The sequence below is a fragment of the Lampris incognitus genome, chromosome 18 (assembly GCF_029633865.1).
Source record: "Lampris incognitus isolate fLamInc1 chromosome 18, fLamInc1.hap2, whole genome shotgun sequence".
Lineage (NCBI taxonomy): Eukaryota > Metazoa > Chordata > Actinopteri > Lampriformes > Lampridae > Lampris > Lampris incognitus.
Window position 1 is genome coordinate 10,715,630 of NC_079228.1, and position 20,177 is coordinate 10,735,806.

The 20,177-nt window shown below is 45.8% G+C and overlaps 1 protein-coding gene across 1 annotated transcript in view; it reads left to right on the forward strand.

Moving 5' to 3' along the window:
* The window catches only part of trappc9 (trafficking protein particle complex subunit 9), a 217,845-nt gene that overhangs the window by 98,504 nt on the left and 99,164 nt on the right, over positions 1-20,177 (forward strand). Inside the window, exon 15 of the mRNA XM_056298382.1 lies at positions 6,004-6,156. Coding sequence (XP_056154357.1) covers positions 6,004-6,156 — 153 coding nt within the window. The remainder of the gene's footprint in view (positions 1-6,003; positions 6,157-20,177) is intronic.

Here is a 20,177-nt window from a genome sequence, read left to right on the forward strand (position 1 = left end):
CAGGAATTTAACAGTACCACGACTACTGATAGTTATGCCATCCCTTTTCTCTTCAGTGGTGCCACAAATGTTAGTTCTTCTCTCTTGCAATCTATCACAAAGCAGATACCGGAGAACTGCCTGAGAACTTCAGACAAGACTAGAGAGCTTCACAAAATGGAACACAAATATTCAAAATGTCAATTCTTGGAGGGATTTATCAACATGGAGCAAGAGTTCGTAGAAGCCATAGTGTATTTCTATTTATTTTCTTAATGTTTGTGTAATGCATGCACATGAGTGTATGATGGTGGTGCGAATTCAAGTTTGCAGTGACCTCACCCAGTATAGGTGTGGGAAGATGGCAGCGCGAACGTACATTTGCAGCGGCCTCACCCAGTACCATCCAAGCAGTGTCTTTGTCCATGTCTGCGTCTAAGTTCTTTTTGTCTTTGCTTGGTGGCTGGGAGAACTGGCGCTGGATCGGCTGGGAGAACTTGGTCTGTTGTGTCCTGTGGGCCCAGGGACCATGGCCCTGATCGGCGCTGTGCCTGAAGAGGTAACACCAAGGGCCGTCTGACAGGACGCAGAAGCGAGGCAGGTTAAGCTAGCTGCTAGCCCATGCAGACCGGCGGTTCCGATAACACCAAGGGCAGTCTGGCGTTGGCTTCGCCTAGTGTTGACTGTGTTTTGGTGTCATTGTATGGAGTGCAGGGAGGTGTATCGAAGGTGTCTGGCTGGGAGAGCTGGTGTAGGATCAGCTGGGGGAATCTGGTCTGCTGCATCTGGTGGGCCCAGGGGCCACGACCCTACTTGGAGCTGCGCCCGAGGAGGAAACACCGATGGTGGTCTGACAGGACGCAGAAGCAAGGCAGACGAAGCTAACCAATAGCCCATGCAGACCGGCAGTTCCGGCAGTCACCCTGGCTGGCGTTCGTTCTCCTGGACAGTGGAATTTTTGGACTGTGTTGCACTGAGTGGACTGTATTGTTAACTGTTTTGTTTTTGTATGGTTTTGGTGGTGTCGTATTGGGAAATTTGGAATGTGTGTTTTGTCTTTTGCGTCGCACTGCTGTGGGCTGGGGGAATCGGAATTTCGTTTCTTTCACGTACTTGCGTACGTGAAAGAAACAACAATAGGTTGTTCCTGATTCCTGATGATGATGTAGAGGACACTAATCCCCAGACATTTGTGTCCAGTTTTGATGCTAACATTTTACATTACACCCACATTTGTCAATTAGTAAATTATTTTTGTCCCAAAGCGATTTACAAGGGAGTCAACAATTAGCAGGTATAGTTGTGTGTCATCCTCCAGGCAGTTTAGGCCGCTGGATAATGATCATATCATCGCCAAGAATGCATGTCATGTGAAGTGCATTCAGTGTAAGTGTATAGTAAGTAGGTCACCAATAGTGACGCAAGTAAAGGGATTAAGTGATGCAAGTAAGGGATTCAAAATTACACCCTAGCTGGACAATGCTTAGAGACCACATGTGGACTAAGTTAGGACTAGAAAAAGAATGTTTTTAGAGACCACCTGTGGACTAAGTTAGGACTAGAAAAAGAATGTTTTTAGAGACCATCTGTGGACTAAGTTAAGACTAGAAAAGGAATGTTTTTAGGCTGCAGGCCCCAACAATACGAGCTCAAGCCTATTCTTAACACTATATTGATTGTCTCAATTGGCTACACCCACAGGCTATTGTTCCCTAATTACTTTGTGACTGCATGTGAGATGGAATGTGCGAGCTTCCTGAATATTTAATCTGTGCTTTATTTGGAGATTTGTGATGATTAACTGTTTGGCAGCATCCTGTGCAATATTTTTTTCTCCTTCATTTCAAGGTTGATTTTAATTCGATTCCCTCGGTCGGTGTTAATTTGTCCTGATTGGTTCTTGTGATACATGCTTCATGCCCCCCCTTCGCACTGCACCTGCACCTTTTATTTTCCAGCAGGTAGACTACCGAGGAACAAAGCAAAGGGGTGAATAAGAAAACGGAGAGGATGCAAACCTCACGGCTTGATTATTTTGGGCTGCTATTGAAGTTGAGGTTGTTTCATGTCTGTGCTAACGGGGCTGTGAGGTGATTGCCAAACAGCATATTCGGGGATGGTATATCTGTTAAGATTCCACATTAGGCTGGGACTATCGCCTGATAATCACCGTGGTTGCTCTTACCTTGTGACTCATGGCCTTTTGGTGTGATCATAGAGTTGGGAATATTTCTTTGCAATACTAGCTGTGTACCTGTGTAGCTCGGTCGAGTCTCCATACCGGATCAGTCAAGGCCGAGATTAACAACGGCCACCATTGGGGCTGTGTCTACCGATGGAAACTGTAAAATCCTCTGTGATGACCCCTGAGAAACCGGGAATACAGAGAATAAGCCAAAAGAAGAATACTAGCTGTGTACCTGTTGAATAAGCGGTTGTGGTGTCACATGTCCAAGTAAATGCCTCTCTCTCTCGCTCGCCCCCTTGCTTTGTGTGTGTGTTTGTGTGTATGTATGTGTGTGTCTCGCACTCTCGCTCTCACTCTCTCATTCTGTCTCTCTCACTCTCTCTCGCCATGTCTCTCACTTGCTCGCACTCTCAAACTCTCTCGCGTTCCCTCTCTCTCTCTCTCTCTCTCTCTCTCTGTCTCTCTTGCCCTCCCTCGCTCTCTCTCTTGCTGACCTCTCTCGCTCTCTCCCCCTCTCGGTCTCCCTCTGTCTCTCTCTCTCTGTATTCAATTTCAGCAGCCAAATTAGAGCATCTACTTAAGTACTCTGTTCCACTTTTCTATTTTCCCGAATGAATTTGTGCAAATAAATATTTGTCACATGATGTCATTCACAAAAAAAAATGTAATTCATCCCATTTGCGTCCACAGATTTCTGAGGCCTTTGGAAGTTTTTGTGGTTATGGTTCGAGCATTGTTTGGAATCCGCTGTATTTACAGTGACCTGGAAACACTCCCTCTCGCTCTTCCCCTCCACCGCTTGCGTATTTGTAATCGGCATGTTGTTGCTCCCGCAGCCCCTGCGAGGAGAGGTGGCACACCTGCCTCGGCAGAGCGCATGGTTTATTCAGCTGATGTATCATTCATTTGATGTGCCTGGCTGAAGTGGATGCAGCTGAGTCATCCATCTCAGTGGTGCGGATTGTAGGCATAAATTAGATATCCCGGGCACCAAACGCGATCATAGTAAGATGACCTGTCAAAAGCTTAGTGCTCATAATTCACCTGCACCTGCTTTGGGTTGGGGGGGGTGCTAATTGCAAAAGGTGGGGAGTCTAAACATTAAAAGAGGCTTCCTCTGTGGTGTGCGGCTGGTGATAGTTACAGCACGATGCCCCTCTGACAGCTATTTCATGTGGGTGTGCAGTAAGTATCTCTGACAGCAACAAGCCAAGTCTAAACAAATCTATCAGTAAAATGCTTACATATGCAAAGCAGATTGCATTTTGAGCAGGTACACACGCGCACACGCAGAAATGTCATCCCACTCGCTGGTTTTGAAAATGTTTATAGTGGTTTCTTGTCCATTTCGTTTTTGTCAGCCATCATCGTATCGCCCATCAGTTTAAAAGCATGCAGTCAGCAAGTCTTACCCCAAAGCAGTGCCGTAGGGTGGCCCGTTTCATTTACAAATGGGCTATGCAAATAACACTGACTCGACCTAGTAAACATTTTGGGCCAGATCTATTACTAGAAGCCCAACTTAGTTTGCTGACAGTTAGCACTGATGGGGGTATCCGATTTTTGTGGGGTGTCTTCTGGGGTGTCTTAACACATGCAGTTTTGTTAATATGAACCCATTTTTAACATGTGTCCCTTCCATTGGTCTGAATATATTTGGGAACTTGGTTTGCAGTGAGAGCAACATGGTCAGTTTGGAACTTTGTATGTTTCTGTTTGCATTAGGACAGGATGCGGAAGCGGGGCAGGCTAAGCTAACTGCTAGCCCATGCAGACCGGCAGTTCCGATAACACCGAGGGTGGTCTAGCAGCGGCCTGGCCTAGCGTTGACTGTGTTTTTGGTGTCATTGTGTTGAGTGAGGGGAGTTGTGTCAAGGGTGTCTGGCTGGGAGAGCCTGGTCTGCTGTGTTCGGTGGGCCCAGGGACCACAGCCCTGGCTGGAGCTGCACCTGAAGAGGAAACACCGAGGGCGGTCTGACAGGATGTAGAAGCGGCGCAGGCTAAGCTAACTGCTAAGCTAACTGCTAGCCCATGCAGACCGGCAGTTCCGACAGTCATTCTGGCTGGCGTTCGTTCTCTTGGACAGTGATTTTTTGTTTCTTAGTTTGATATATGTGTTTAGTGTGGATATATGTGTTGCTGTAGTTTTTCGGTGTGTTTTTGTTTTTGTGTTGTACTGCTGTGGGCTGAGGGAAACAATGTTTCATTTCATTTCAAGTGTTGCTGGTTCCTGGTTCCTGATTAGTGCATTTGGAGATGCGACAGCATGCATGATAATGGTCTGTGTAATGCTTGTCCGTTCAATTTGATAATAGAACTTTGGATTAAATATTTCAAAATCTCAATCACTTGCTCGTCAAATTAATGAAGAGTTGGGATTTGGGGCTCATTGTTTTCAAGTTTCTTATTTTTGTTTTATAGATTGGAAAATGGAATATTGCAGCATCGGTGTTCGAAAAGTTCACTGAAATGAACTGGAGGTGAATAAATAGTGTGGCCAGGAGTTTTGTTATTGCTGGAAATGCATGACGCCTTGTCATTTGTGGTTCCACATCTTTGATTTCCTCCAGCAAATTGATAATAATGTGATGTGGCCGGTGATAGGTGTACACAAAGTTTTCGTTTGACATTGTAAATATACGTGTTGAAATAACTCTTCTTTCTGTTGGTATGGTCTCCGAGCTACAGTAATAACAACCATGTGAGAAGTGCATTAAGTTAAAACATGTTTTGCACATGCATTGAATAGTGATCACTAGATCTCATCTGCCAACAGCCTTGATAAATCACCTTACTTTCATAATCCCCTCTCGATATTTTGCTCATTGAAAGGTTGACGCCTATAAAGGCATATCGAGTGAGGCTGGTGCACAAAAAAGTTTGACCCACCCATTTCCTCCTTTAATTTGTGCAAAACGCCCACTGCCCTCTTATAGTAAATCTCACCAGTTTCTTTTTAATGGTGAAAGGAGGTTTGCGCTGGGGGGACATGTTCGTAGAATGTTAGTAGAAGAATGTTGGTTGTAGTAGAGGGTTTGTCTTTTCTATCCTTTTTCTATCCATTTCCGGTGTGGGAAGATGGCGGCACAAATTCATGTTTGCAGCGGCCTCACCCAGTACCGGTGTGGGACAATGGCAGCCCGAATTCACCTTTGCAGTGGCCTCCTCATGCAGTACCATCCATGCAGTGTCTTTGTCCACGCCTGCGTCTTAAGTTTTTCTACGTTTGATGGCTGGGAGAGCTGGCGCTGCATCGGCTAGGAGAGCTTTGTCTGCGTGTCCTGTGGGCCCAGGGACTACGGCCCTGCCTGGAGCTGGGCCAAAAGAGGACATACTGAAGGTGGTCTGACAGGACGCAGAAGTGGGGCAGGCTAAGCTAACTGCTAGCCCACGCAGACCGGCAGTTCTGACAGTCATCCTGGCTGGCGTTCATTCTCCTAGACAGTGATTTAAAAAAAATTTTTTTTTTTCATTTTAGTTTAGATAGATGTGTTAGTTTGGATATATGCGTTCTTGTAGGTCTTATAGTTTTTGGATATGTATTTTTGTCTTTGTGTTTCACTGCTGTGGGCTGGGGGAAATGATGTGTCATTTCATTTCATGTGCACAGGTGCATGAAATGAAACGACAAATAACGTGTTTCTGTTTCTGATTCTGGTTCTGATCCTCTTCCCCCACACACCATACTGTTCATCTTTGAACAATCGTGTAGAATTCTGTACCTTCAGAAGCGACCCATGGGATTTGACTGCTATCCTCCGTTATTTGGCTCCGTCTCCCAGCATCTCCTTGCACCATCATTTCAACAGCCCTCGTGTGTCGCTCATCTTTTTCAGAGAAGGTGTTTGGGGAGTTTCTGAGCTGGGAGCTGGACGAGGCCTTGTCTCACCTGCCTTTGAAGCCGGGCCAGTCTGTGACACTCGCTGTCAGCATCAAAGCCAAGCTGGACTTCTCTGGACAGGAGAACCTGCTTCAGGACCTTAATGATGGTGAGTGGTCACAACTCAAGTAAATATCCAAAGTGCACCAGGGGAAAAATAAGACGCACTTTTACTTAACTGATGCAAAATATGGATGCCTGACAATGATTTAACTGTGCATGCATATTCTATATAATACCAATCGTATTATGCAATATGCAGTTTTCTGCTTTACCTGATCCTGATATGATGCAATATGATGCGAAGTTAAGTTGTTGTTGTTTTTTTTAAGCCCCGAGTGCTTACCAGTGTAGATTAGAGAAAATTATGGCTCGTGGTGAGCTCCATGTCTCTCAGACAACAGACGTAAAAAGTTAATAACGGCACAACTCTTCACTGCTTATTCTAGAAGAAAAAAACCCCCTTAGTGTCCTTGTGACATGCACGTGGGCCTTTGGCTGAGAATTTCTGTGGTGTTTAGTTGAAGTTTACAAATTACTGGCAGTGTACATCGGGTTTATCTGACCCACTTTGGCTGACAGGTCTTAACTACAAATTTGGCTGATTTTCTAATTTTACTCATTACTCTAATGTTACAAACACGAGAGTGTCCAGTTACACTGCATGAGTCGTGAGAGCTGCTGAACACATTAAGCCAGCCTAAAAGATGTTAGAATTGGAAATTAATTTCTTAAAGAAATATATAAGCTAGTATTTTATTTCTTTATTTGCCGTTTCACTTGTTTTTTTTTACAGGACTTAAGTTTTTAAAAAGTAAAGAAAATGGTAATTAAAACTGCTTGCATGTAACTTAGGTTTAAAATAATTCATAACCGGGTGTCTGGGTAATGTAGCAGTCTAGTCTGTTGCCTACCAACACAAGGATCGCCCGTTTGAATCCCCATGTTACCTCCGGCCTGGTCAGGCGTCCCTACAGACACAACTGGCCATGTCTGCAAGTGGGAAGCAGTATGTGGGTATGATTCCTGGTCGCTGCACTAACGCCTCCTCTGGTTGGTCGGGGTGCCTGTTCAGGGGGGAGGGGGAACTGGGGGGAATAGCGTGATGCTCCCACGCGCTACTTCCCCCTGGTGAAACTCCTCACTGTCAGCTGAAAAGAAGTGGCTGGCGACTCCACATGTATCGGAGGAGGCATGTGGTAGTCTGCAGCCCTCCCTGGATCGGCAGAGGGGGTGGAGCAGCGACTGGAATGGCTCGGAAGAGTGGGGTAATTAGCCAGATACAATTGGGGAGAAAAGGGGGGGAATTAAAAAAAATTAAAAAAATCATAGCCACAACCAATTTTAATGTTAAGACAACATAGCTTAGGAGTTTCAACAGAAATGCATTGCAGTGTATAAAAGTGAAACATGGAGAATAAGAGAATAAGTAGTCGATGAGGGTTTTCTTAAAACGGGTGAAGCAATGGTTCACCATAAACTTTTGGTCTGCAGCTTTCACTAAAAACTACACACTTTAAACAACACAACTTATTTACAGAGATTACTGAACTATAACACATAATAAAAATCATCACCTCTGCAGTAAAGTCGCGAGCTAGAGGTCTCGGCAGTAATGGGTATCAGAGAAAATTCAACATTACCCATTTTTAAGGTTGTTTCTGGTATACTCGTGAAAAGCCTGAAAACTCTTATTTAATTCATTGGCCTCAATCGGGCTCCCACAACTTTATACTGAGCCCTTGGTAACTCTATCGGGACTTGTATTCAGACTAAGGATGATTAAAAAGTCATGTTTATTGATTGATTGTCAAAATTGTCAATTCAATGAATCCATAAAATATAAAGGTGCCTTGTTTACCTTTTATCAGGATCTTGTTCAGATTGTGTACGGACACAAATCATATTGTAATGTTTGTTAATAATCCACTTCTTCATACTGTTAACTTTTTTGTAATAAGAAAGCTTTTTTTATTTTGTCTCCCCAATTGTACCTGGTGAATAACCCCACTCTTCCGAGTTGTCCCAGTCACTGCTCCACCCTCTCTACCAATCTGGGAAGGGCTGCAGACTACCACATGCTTCCTTCGATACATGTGGAGTCGCCAGCTGCTTCTTTTCACCTGACAGTGAGGCGTTTCGCCAGGGCCGGACATAGCGCATCGGGGCATCATGTTATTCCCCCCGGTTCACACTCCCCCCTGAACAGGTGCCCCGACCGACTAGAGGAGGTGCTCTTTCGCATTGCCATTGGACGAGTATGCCTTTCTGTTTGTTTTTTTCCTGGTGTACCACAATCGGCGACACGAACGAGCCGGTGTCGTAAGTGTCGTGCCAAAATGTGATCGTCCTCCAAAAACTGATTACTATGTGCAAGCTGTATCAGATATATATATTTCAAGTTATTTTGAGGCAGAAACAACCTTTCAGTCACAAAGTAGAAGCTGCAATCACTTTTTGGTAGTGGAAACCACAGACAGCCAATCAGTTTTTGGCGGACGATCACTTTTTAGCACAGCACAAATTAGCGTGTCTACCCGGGTGTCATGTTTCCAACACTGCCGATCGGAGCTGGAGCCAATAATACCTGTGACTGCTGCAGAGTCATTTGTCCTGGGACTGAATGCCAATTGTGACCTTTCCCACTAAAGACAAAAGCCAGATGTGAGTGGGTGTTAATGGGGTCTTTTTTATCCAGTGGGAAAGGGGCATCAGCCACTACAACTCAAAACAATCATTACTGTATGAAGATGAAGAGAATATATACTAGACTGACCTAATATACAAAAAGAGGTTTGTCTGTTGGAGGCTGCTAAAAGGATAATGGCATCAGTCGTGCGAGTTAACACCCTGGCTTTAATTTTTAATTTTTCTTTCCTCATTTTAACGTGTGTGCTACTTGTATAACATTTCCTTTTTCTTTTTTTACTTTGGACGTTTGGGCAGTCATAACTGCTCTAGTTCTTATTTAAATCAATGTCAACATAAAGCCTCTAATTTTTAAGGTAGAAGGTACAAATCGGGATCAACATGGTTTAATCTTAATGTACATCTAAAAATTGCACCAGAGGGCTTTATTTATTGCTCATGATAAAAAATATCCATTTAGAAAAAAATCTCCTGGAAGAGGATGACGATGTATACCCCCATTATCATTTTCCAAGTGCTTGTAATTGCATTACATAGTCATCTTTTCTACCCCAAATCCTAAATGTATCCCTGAAATGTAGTTATGTATATATCTAAAATCTCCCTCTTACCCTTTTTCGGGTGGTGTGTCTCTTCTTCAAGCTCGGGTCCTCTGCCAGAGGCTTGGGCATTTGAGGGTTCTGTGAACTTAGCTGTTCCTAGGACTGCACTCTTCTGGACAGAGTTCTCAGATGTTGGTCCTGGAATCTGCAGGAGCCACTCTCCCAGTTTGGGGGTCACAGCCCCTAGTGCTCCTATTACTACTGGGACTACTGTGGATTTCACCTTCCACATCCAATGTAGTTCTTCCCTCAGCCTACGGTATTTCTCTAGCTTCTCATGCTCTTTCTTCCTGATGTTGCCGCCACTTGGGATTGCTACATCGTTCACAGCTGCTGTCTTCTGTTCCTTGTCGACCTTCACAATGTCTGGTTGTTAGTCAGCATCTGCTTGTCAGTCTGGAACTTGAAATCCCACATTGTCTTAGCTCTGTCATTCTCAACAACCTTTGGCGATGCCTTCCATTTGAACTTGCGGACTTCCAGTCTGTATTGAGTAAAGATATTCCTATACACTATCCCAGCCACTTGGTTATGCCTTTCAGTGTACATTTTCGCAGCTAGCATTTTACACCCTGCCACTAAGTGCTGGACTGTATCAGCAGCACGCAGACTTTCCCGCCAGAGATCAGGGGTCCAAACCCCTGTTGGGACGAGTCTCCAGTAAGAGCGTCCAGTAAGAGGGTCCTTGAGCTCAGACCCTCTACCAAGAGGCCTGAGAGTTTGAGGGTTCTGCATGGTATCTTAGCTGCTCCTAGGACTGCAATCTTCTGGGCAGAGACCTCAGATATTGCTCCTGGAATCTGCTGAAGCCGCTGTCCCAGTTTAGGGGTCACAGCCCCTAATGTTCCTATTACCACTGGGACAACTCTGGATTTCATCTTCCACGTCTGATCTAGTTCTTCCTTCAGTCCTCGGTATTTCTTTAGCTTATAATGCTCTTTCTTCCTGATGTTGCCATCGCTCACTACTGCTGTCTTCTGTTCCTTGTCGACCACCACAATGTCTGGTTGGTGCTTGTCAATCTGGAACTTGAAGTCCCACAGGATCTTAGCTCTTTCATTCTCAACCAACTTTGGCGGTGTCTCCCATTTGGACTTTTGGACTTCCAGTCTGTATTCAGTACAGATATTCCTGCACACTGTCTTAGCCACTTGGTTATGCCTTTCAGTGTACGCCTTCCCAGCTAGCGTTTTACACCCTGCTACTACGTGCTGGACTTTGTCAGGGGTGTCTTTGCACAGCCTGCATCTTGGGTGTTGTCTGTTGTGGTAGACCCCTGACTCAACTGATCTGGTGCTTGGGTGCCTGTTCTTGTGCTGCTATGATCAGAGCCTCTGTGGTGTCCTTCAGTCCAGCCTTTTCTGGTCACTGGTAGGATTTCTTGATATCAGCTATGCGTTCTATCTGTCAATGGTACAGCTCATGGAGGGGGTTGATCTTCCATGATACCTCCTCTTCTTCCTCCGCACTCTGTCTTCTGCTGCCTGAGGTACTCACTTGGCAGTTCATCCTGCGGGGCCCTCTTTCTGACGTACACGTGGATGTTACTTGTTTCATCCTGGATAGTGGCCCTAACACTCACTAACCGTCGGCCCCACAACATAAGATTGCTTCAGTTTTCAATCTTTATACTCTAGCCGAGGTTAGTAGGACTTTTATAGTGCACTATAAATTAAGAGCAGTAGACAGCAGGAGAGCAGATTGTTGTCTAACTCTAAGAGCTAACATGGCAACCAATTCCCTTTCTAATTAACTATGACAGGTTGTTTTATTTTTACAGGACTCATCCGCATGATCATAACAATTGGATTCCTTGGGTGAAACTCATGTTGGTATATTAATTCCATAGCTCTCTTCATCGTTTTCAGAGGTAGATTTTTTTTCGTAGTGTTGTGTTGGGCCTTTGTAAAACGCTGTGCCCTGCCTTTGACGCCCAAAGCTGATTTAATAAGCGTGCTGAAGGGCAGAAGTCGGTGTCCGTTTGCAGACGGTGCTCCGTGATCCAGAGATAGCCGAGAGAGCCATGCTTGCTATCTCATTTAAGATTTAACAGAAGTAGTCGGCGGAAGGGACTTTAGGTCTCAAAATCTCCATGTCCCCTCCCATCGCCTGGCTCCCCTCACCTCCACTGTTGTGAGCCCTCTCTGCTAATTCTTATTTATGGTTGGGAGGAAAGGGAAAAAAACAACCTATGTCTAGCCTTGCACTCCTATGCTGGTTCAGTGTGTTCCAGACTTCCTCATACATTCTTCTCAGCCTCTTTTCTTCCCTGTCTCTCTCTTGATCTCTCTGCCTCCTCTCTCAGACTGTTGTACTTGCCTACCACGGACACAGCGTTTTGGTAAATATTAATGAGGGATCAATATAAACCTACTCCAGCACCTGAGAGAGTTGTGTGTGTGTGTGTGTGTGTGTGTGTGTGTGTGTGTGTGTGTGTGTGTGTGTGTGGGCAGGCGCCCAGATAATTGAGAGAGTAAACAAGTGGGGAAAATACATATTTTTAGACCCTGGCATCATTCCACTGACGAGGTCATTTAAGCGATACTGTTGCAATGTTTAAATGAGCCAAGCAATAACCACAGCCCTGAATTAAAGAGATAAAACATGGTTCCTTCTAAACACTGGCTAACAGTGGCATTCTGGAATGTGGTGTTTGCTAAGCTCATTTGATGGTATCGGGCACATTTATTACATTAATATCTACTACTACTACTACTTTGGCTGCTCCCGTTGGGGGTCGCCACAGCGGATCATCCATTTCCATGTCTTCTTGTCTTCTGCATCTTCCTCTGTCATGCCAGCCACCTGCATGTCCTCCCTCACCACATCCATAACCCTCCTCTTTGGCCTTCCCCTTTTCCTTTTCCCTGGCAGCTCCATATTCAGTATCCTTCTCCCAATATACCCAGCATCTCTCCTCCACACATGTCCAAACCATCTCAATCTTGTCTCTCTTGCTTTGTCTCCAAACCGTCCAACCTTAGCTGTCCCTCTAATATACTCGTTCCTAATCCTGTCCTTCTTCATCACTCCCCAGTGAAAATCTCATCATCTTCAATTCTGCCACCTCCAGCTCCGCCTCCTGTCTTTTCGTCAGTGTCACTGTCTCCAAACCATACAACATAGCTGGTCTCACAACCATCTTGTAAACCTTCCCTTTAACTCTTGCTGGTACCCTTCTGTCACAAATCACTCCTGACACTCTTGTCCAACCACTCCACCCTGCCTGCACTCTTCCTCACCTCTCTTCCGCACTCAGTGTTACTTTGAGCCGTTGGCCCCAAGTATTTAAACTCATCTACCCTTCATCACCTCTACTCCTTGCATCCTCACCATTCCACTGTCCTCCCTGTCATTCATACATATGTATTCTGTCTTGCTCCTACTGACTTTCATTCCTCTTCTCTCCAGTGCATGCCTCCACCTCTCCAGGCTCTCCTCAACCTGCTCTCTACTCTCACTACAGATCACAGTCATCCGCAAACATCATAGTCCCTGGAGACTCCCACCTGATCTTGTCCCTCAACCTGTCAATCACCATTGCAAACAAGAAAGGGCTCAGAGCCGATCCTTGATGTAATCCCACCTCCACCTTGAACCCATCTGTCATTCCTACCGCACACCTCACCACTGTCACATTTCCCTCATACATATCCAGCACCACACTTGCATACTTCTCTGCCACTCCCGACTTTCTCATAACACACCTCCTCTCTCGGCACCCTGTCATATGCTTTCTCTAAGTCCACAGAGACACAATGTAACTCCTTCTGACCTTCTCTATACTTCTCCATCAACATTCTCAAAGCAAACATCACATCTGTGGTGCTCTTTCATGGCATGAAACCATACTGCTGCTGGCTAATCATCACCTCTCCTCTTAACCTAGCTTCTATTACTCTTTCCCATATCTTCATGCTGTGGCTGATCAACTACAGCTCTGCACAACACAACACGCTTATTCTTGAAAATCGGTACCAGTATGCTTCTTCTCCACTCCTCAGGCATCCTCTCACTTTCCAAGATTGTGTTAAACAATCTAGTTAAGAACTCCACTGCCATCTCCCCTCAACTTCTCCATGCCTCCACAGGTTTGTCATCTTGACCAACTGTCTTTCCACTCTTCATCCTCTTCATAGCTGCCCTCACTTCCTCTTTGCTAATCCACCGTACCTCCTGATTCACTATCCCCACATGATCCAACCTTCTCTCTCTCTCATTTTGTTCATTCATCAGCCCCTCAAAGTACTCCTTCCTCCTTCTCAACTCACTTTCCTTGCTTGTCGGCACATTTCCATCTCTATCCTTCATCACCCTAACCTGCTGTACATCCTCCCCAGCTTTGTCCCTCTGTCTAGCCAATCGGTACAAGTCTTTTCTCTGTCCTTAGTGTCCAACCTCTCCTACAACTCACTATACCCTTTTTCTTTTGCCTTCGCCACCTCTCTTTGCCTTACAACGCATCTCCTTGTACTCTTGTCTACTTTCTTCATCTCTCTGACTATCGCACTCCTTCTTAAAAAAAAATATAAGAAAAAAATAGTGGTCCAGTGGTTAGCACTGTTGCCTCACAGCAAGAAGGTACTGGGTTTGAACTCCAGGCCATCCCAGGTCCTTTCTGTGTGGCGTTTACATGTTCTCCCCATGTCTGCATGGGTTTCCTCCAGGTTCTCTGGTTTCCTCTCACCATGAAAAAGACATGCATGTTAGGGTTAATACTCCTGTCTGTGCCCCTGAGCAAAGCAATAGGAAAAAGAACTGGGTGTTGTTCCCGGGCGCTGCACCAAAGCTGCCTACTGCTCCTATACAATAGGGTGGGTTGAATGCAGATGATGATTTTCATTGTAACCGAACAACTGTACAATGACAAAAATAAAGCGACTTCTTCTTTGCCACCCTCTTCCTCTGTATACGTTCATGTACTTCGTCATTCCACCACCAAGTCGTCTCCTTCCTCTGTGTAGATGACGCAAGTACCTTCCTAGCTGTCCCCCTCGCTATATCTGCAGTGCTTGCCCAGCCATCCAGCAACTCTTGACTACCACCCAGTGCTTGTCTTAACTCGTCCCTGAACCCCCACACAACAGTCTTCCTTCTTCACCTTCCATCATTTGATCCTTGGCTCTGCCTTTACTCTCTTCCTCCTCTTGATCTCCAAAGTCATCCTACTGACCACCATCTGATGCTGCCTAGCCACGTTCTCCCCAGTCACCACCTTGCAGTCTTCACTCCCTTTCAGATCGGTCCTCTTGCATGAAGTTTGATACATTACATGCAGAGTTTAATACACTAGTATAACCATGTTGTATCATATGTGATGGACTGCTGGCCTGTCCAGAGTGTTTCCCCACCTGCAGCCCAATGACTGCTGGGATAGACTCCAGCATCCCACAACTCTAATTGGGCTAAGCGGTTTGTATAATGGATGGATGGATGGATATTAATGATATTATGTTAATAAACTGGTGGACATATTTGCCTATGGCCAGTTGCTCAGCTCAGTTTTGAAGACTTTGTCTTGTGTGCTGGGAGATTATAGGTGCAGCCACCTCACTAATTTAAATCAAAAATGTTGATCACTGGAAGCAAATGCTGCTGTTCACAACAGTTATACAAACATATTAATAGTGTTAGGCCCTATTTGTCCATTTTCCCCCGGCTAGACTATCTGGGAAAAAAATGTTACAGCCTCGTATTCAAATTTCCTGAGGGTTTTAAATATCAAGTGCTGTTATTGGTGGCAATCCCGTGCTACTAATGCAGTCAACACGGAACAAAGTTTAGGCTTATACCATTTTATGTCAAGTGTGTAAGATCTGCAAAATATTGCCTCCCCTTCCCTCCCCCAACCCGTCGCTCCATGTGTACTTGTACACAGAGACACGTGAAATATTCAGTTTAGGCCATATCACAGTGGAGATAATTTCCCCTTCCTTTTGGTTTTCTATGAATACTATTAGGGAGAAGGATTAGATTGCAGCCTGTTTATATTCATTGGATGACTTGTATCAGCTGAGGTGTGTGCATGCAGTACCTGGGATGTGAATGGATTCCACCATCTCCTGGCCATGCTATTCAGTCTGTGATAAGAATCTGGCTACAGTGCCCCCCCCCTCTCTCTCTCCATCCCTCACCCCCCTCCAACCCCTCTCTCACTTTCTGTCTCTCTCTCTTTGTCTCTATCTTGCTCTGCTTCCCTCTCCATCCCTCACCCCCCCTCGCTCTCTTGTTTCCTCTCCATCCTCACTTCTCTCTCTCTCTCTCTCTCTCTCTCTCTCTCACCGTCCCTCACTTCCCTCTCTCCCTCTCCATCCCTCACTTCCCTTAGTTGCTCTCTCCCTCTCTCTCTCCTTCCCTCTCCATCCCTCACTCCCCCCTCTCTCCCTCTCACGCTCACTCTGTCTCTCTTTCTGTCTGTCTTCTCTCTCTCTCTGTCTCTCTCGCTATTCCAGCACCACAGCCTTAGGATAAATTGTAGCTCTCAGCTCGTGTGGTGCGTCAGAGCCTTTCCGATCTGTATGCTGCTGGTGCACCATGTTAACAACAGCTCTTTTCTTCCACATAACCATCTGATCAGAAGTACAGGTTAGTGTAGGCCATATAGATGATCATGGTTTACGCTTAACTGGACGTAACGGTACGTTAAGTGTCCGTTCGCCTTCCTCATACTTCAGAGATTAATAGGTCAGAAGGGAAAACTATCAATATCACGCTGTTTTGTTTTGTTTTTTAATTTTTTAATTTTTTTGGATTTTCTCCCCCCTTTTCTCCCCAATTGTACTTGACAAATTGCCCTATTTTCTGAGCCGTCCCGGTCTCTGCTCCACTTCCTCTGCCAATCCGGGGAGAGCTGTAGACCACCACATGCCTCCTCCGATACATGTGGAGTCACCAGCCGCTTCTTTTCACCAGACAGTGAGGAGTTTCACCAGGGGGATGTAGTGTGTGGGAGGGTCACGGTATTCCCCCAAGTTCCCCTCCCCCCCGAACAGGCGCCCCGACCGACCAGAGGAGGCGCTAGTGCAGTGACCAGGACACATACCCACATCGGCTTCCCACCTGCAAACACGGCCAGTTGTGTCTGAAGGGACGCCCGACCAAGGCGGAGGTAACAAGGGTATTTGAACCGGTTATCCCCGTGTTGGTAGGCAACGGAATAGACCGCCACACCACCCGGGCGCCCCCCAATATCACACTGTTGATGAGAACATTAAGGATTCTCAGTGACTCTACCAAATAGAAGGTGATTAATGGTCAGCTTTTTCATACTCGCGTAGCCGATGAGACCTGTCAGTCAACCTTAATTGGAATGTTGACGAGCTTAAATCCGCTGACTTCTTGTCGAGAGGAGGGCCATATGAGAAAACACCAAGGCCAATGCGTAGGGATCATTTAAAATAAAGGTCTCAGCTTAATTGATCCATCTACAGACTCGTTTATATTCCACCTTGAGTCAAGCTCGGGATCTGTGTTACTCACAAGTCGGAGTGCGATGGGAGTGATATCATCACTCAGGACTAATGGACATTGACTTATAGCGGGCTTTATTGGGTTAGATGGTGTGAGCATCATAACGAATGACAGCGCCGCTGCCCGCATTAATGGTGTGATTCTCTCCGAATGTGGTGCTTCCTGTCCCTTCAATCCACCCCCGCATCATAGTAAATGTTCACATCAACAACGGAACGAGGCGACGGAGGTCGATGTGGGCAAGATATTTTGTCGACACATCACCCTTCACCAACATAAATAAACAGGACTGGAAACAGAGAGGGCGATGCATTTAGATGAGCCACCAAGCTAGCTGGGACACCAGGAGATGCTGGCTTCATGTTCCTGGTTTTCTGCGCTAAGACACTCCTCTGTGGTTTGTGCTAAGTTGATAACATTCAGTAAACAGGCCCCTAATGATGTAAATGTCTGGCAAGTTACCTTATTAGGAGACTCAAAGTACAGCAGGCGGTTCTAAGACTTCTTCAAACTGATTCTTTTTCAGTGTGACTGTGAATGGCCTTCGCTCACAGCTGACAGCGCTTTGCCGCCACATTCAGGAATCAGCAACACTATTTGTCATTTCCCCCAGCCCACAGCAGTGCAACACAAAGACAAAAACTACAAAAACGTCAAGAACACACATACTAACTAACACATATATCTAAACTAACACATATATCCAAACTAACACATACTATATCCAAACTAAAAAAAAAAAAATCACCGTCCAAGGGAACGAACGCCAGTCAGGATGACTCTCGGAGCTGCCAGTCTGCATGGGCTAGCAGTTAGCTTAGCCTGCCCCGCTTCCACGTCCTGTCACACTGCCCTCTGTGTTACCTCCTCGGCCTCAGCTCCCAGGCAGGGCCGTGGTCCCTGAGCCCACAAGATGCAGCAGACCAAGCTCTCCCAGCCGATCCAGCGCCAGCTCTCCCAGCCATCAAATGGAGACAAAACTTGAACGCAGACGTGGACAAAGACACTGCATGGACAGTCCTGGGTGAGGCCGCTGCAAACGTGAATTCCTGCCACCATCTTCCCACCCCGGAAGCGGAAAAACAGGGAAAACGTCATTTTGTGTCTTTGTCATGGTAATATGAATATCAAGACACAACATCGAACACCAGTTTCATGTATTTGAGATCTGAGATTGTTTACTGATCATCTTTAAGTGTACCAAAGCTCATCATATGGACACTTGCTGCTTTGCTCATGGGGGGCCTGGAGCTAATAGAACTTAATTGGCCCATTATAGCCGGCCCTAGTTACTGCCACGAGAATCTCAACATGTCTGAGACTTCGCATGGACAGTAAAACAAAGTCTGTGTTTGTTGATGGATTCCTGCTGCCCGTAGCATGATAACATGTCCAGATTGATTGGGACGGCCGTGAGTAAGGATGGCGATAATTTGTGCAGATCTTTCTTTGCACATTATGCCATTAATTCTCCCCATCATCTCGAACCATCTCTCTTTCTCTCTGCATCTATCTGAAAGACTGATGGAGGCTGCTGATGATCTTATCATTCCGGTGCTCCATTTCTTCACACAATAAGGATGCTGCATAGTGCAGCTTTCAGTTAAAGACTATAATTTACAAGAGTTGTTTGTGCAACCTTCTGCTCAGACAGCACTGTTTTGTTTTTGTTTTGTTTTTTTGTCATGCTACTGAAAACAAAGTGTTTCTCCTCAAAGCTTTCGGAAATTTGGTTTTGTACATAATTGATGATACTCGAGCACGCAAGCAGGTCTGGAAAAAAAGAAATGGATATCAAAACGAAATGTTATCTGTTCTACCAACTCAGTTGTGTATTTCAGCATCACATTCCCCCCCCCCCTAAAAGTGTAGTATATATTTAATGTGTATTCTGCAATAGGTTCTACTCTTCATATTTGCCAAAAATAGGCCTGACTATTTTGCAAATGTACAGATGGCAGATGACAATGCAGAGACCCGTAATACTTCATCGACCTGCGGATGTTTACCGATAACGCCGTGATGGCTTCAGCTTTCATGGCTTCAGCCCAGACTCTTCTGCTTGATCACTATCGGCACGGTTGGCATCGATTTATGTGCGAAGTTTAACGGATTCCTCCCAAGGCAGGTAGACACGGAGCTGGACAGATACTGATGGGGAGGAGGGTGGGTTGATCTTGAGCGATGCCACCATTAATCTGCACACCCGGTACTCACATGCTCCCTCTGCTACAGGACATTAAGACTTATATGTACCCCTTCCCAGCTAGCAGCGTGACATAATGGTGGCTCCAGTCAATAATGATGGTGTCTGTCAGAGTTTTTTTTTTTCCCCTTTTCTCCAGTCTCGGTGGAAACGTGGATGGATAGCTATTTTCTCCTGAAAAATGGGATATGGAAGCTCGGAGCAGTGCTTCTCACCTGTAGCGTTGTGTGGAAGGTGGCAAACACTTGAGGCAAATTCCACATTATGTCAATCAGCATGGATTTCCTCCCCCCCCCCCCACACCTTTTCTCCCCAGTTGTACCCGGCCAATTACCCCACTCTTCCCAGCCATCCTGGTCGCTTCTCAGCCCCCTCTGCCGATCCGGGGAGGACTGCAGACTACCACATGTCTCTCCTCTGATACATGTGGAGTCACCAGCAACTTCTTTTCACCTGACAGTGAGGAGTTTCACCAGGGGGATGTAGCACGTGAGAGGGTCACGCTATTCCCCCCCAGCCCCCCCCCCCCGAAAAGGCACCCTGACTGACCAGAGGAGGTGCTAGTGCAGCGACCAGGACACATACCCCCATCTGGCTTCCCACCTGCAGACACGACCAATTGTGTCTGTAGGGACGCCCGACCAAGCCGGAGGTAACACGGGCATTCAATCCGGCGATCCCCGTGTTGGTGGGCAACGGAATAGAGCGCCACACTACCCGGATGCCCCAGCATGGATTTTCACTCCGATACGACACTTGCTTTATTGACATTTCAGCAGAAGGTGATTGGAAGTTATTGCAGTGCTGCTAACAGTACAGTCCATGACACACATCAACAAGTTATACAATACCATAAACAACAATTGGCTGGAACAAAAAACAAAAAACAACAACAACAACAACAAAAACATTATTCCCTGTAGTCAGGTTTCTCTGGTATAAAGAATAACATGCTATTGGATGCAGGCTGGAGAACTAACGCACATTATTTGTGCGTGTGGCGACAGTAAAATGTTAGTTTTGCCAAAGAAGTCTTTGACAATATATATTTGTTAATGATGAAACCATAGTGTTAATGAGTAGCTCCTTAAAGTCAAAAACTACAACAAAATCTCTTTTATTTCGGGCGTCCAGATGGCTATTCCGTTGCCTACCAACACAGGGTTCACTGGTTTGAATCCCCTTGTTACCTCCGGCTTGGTC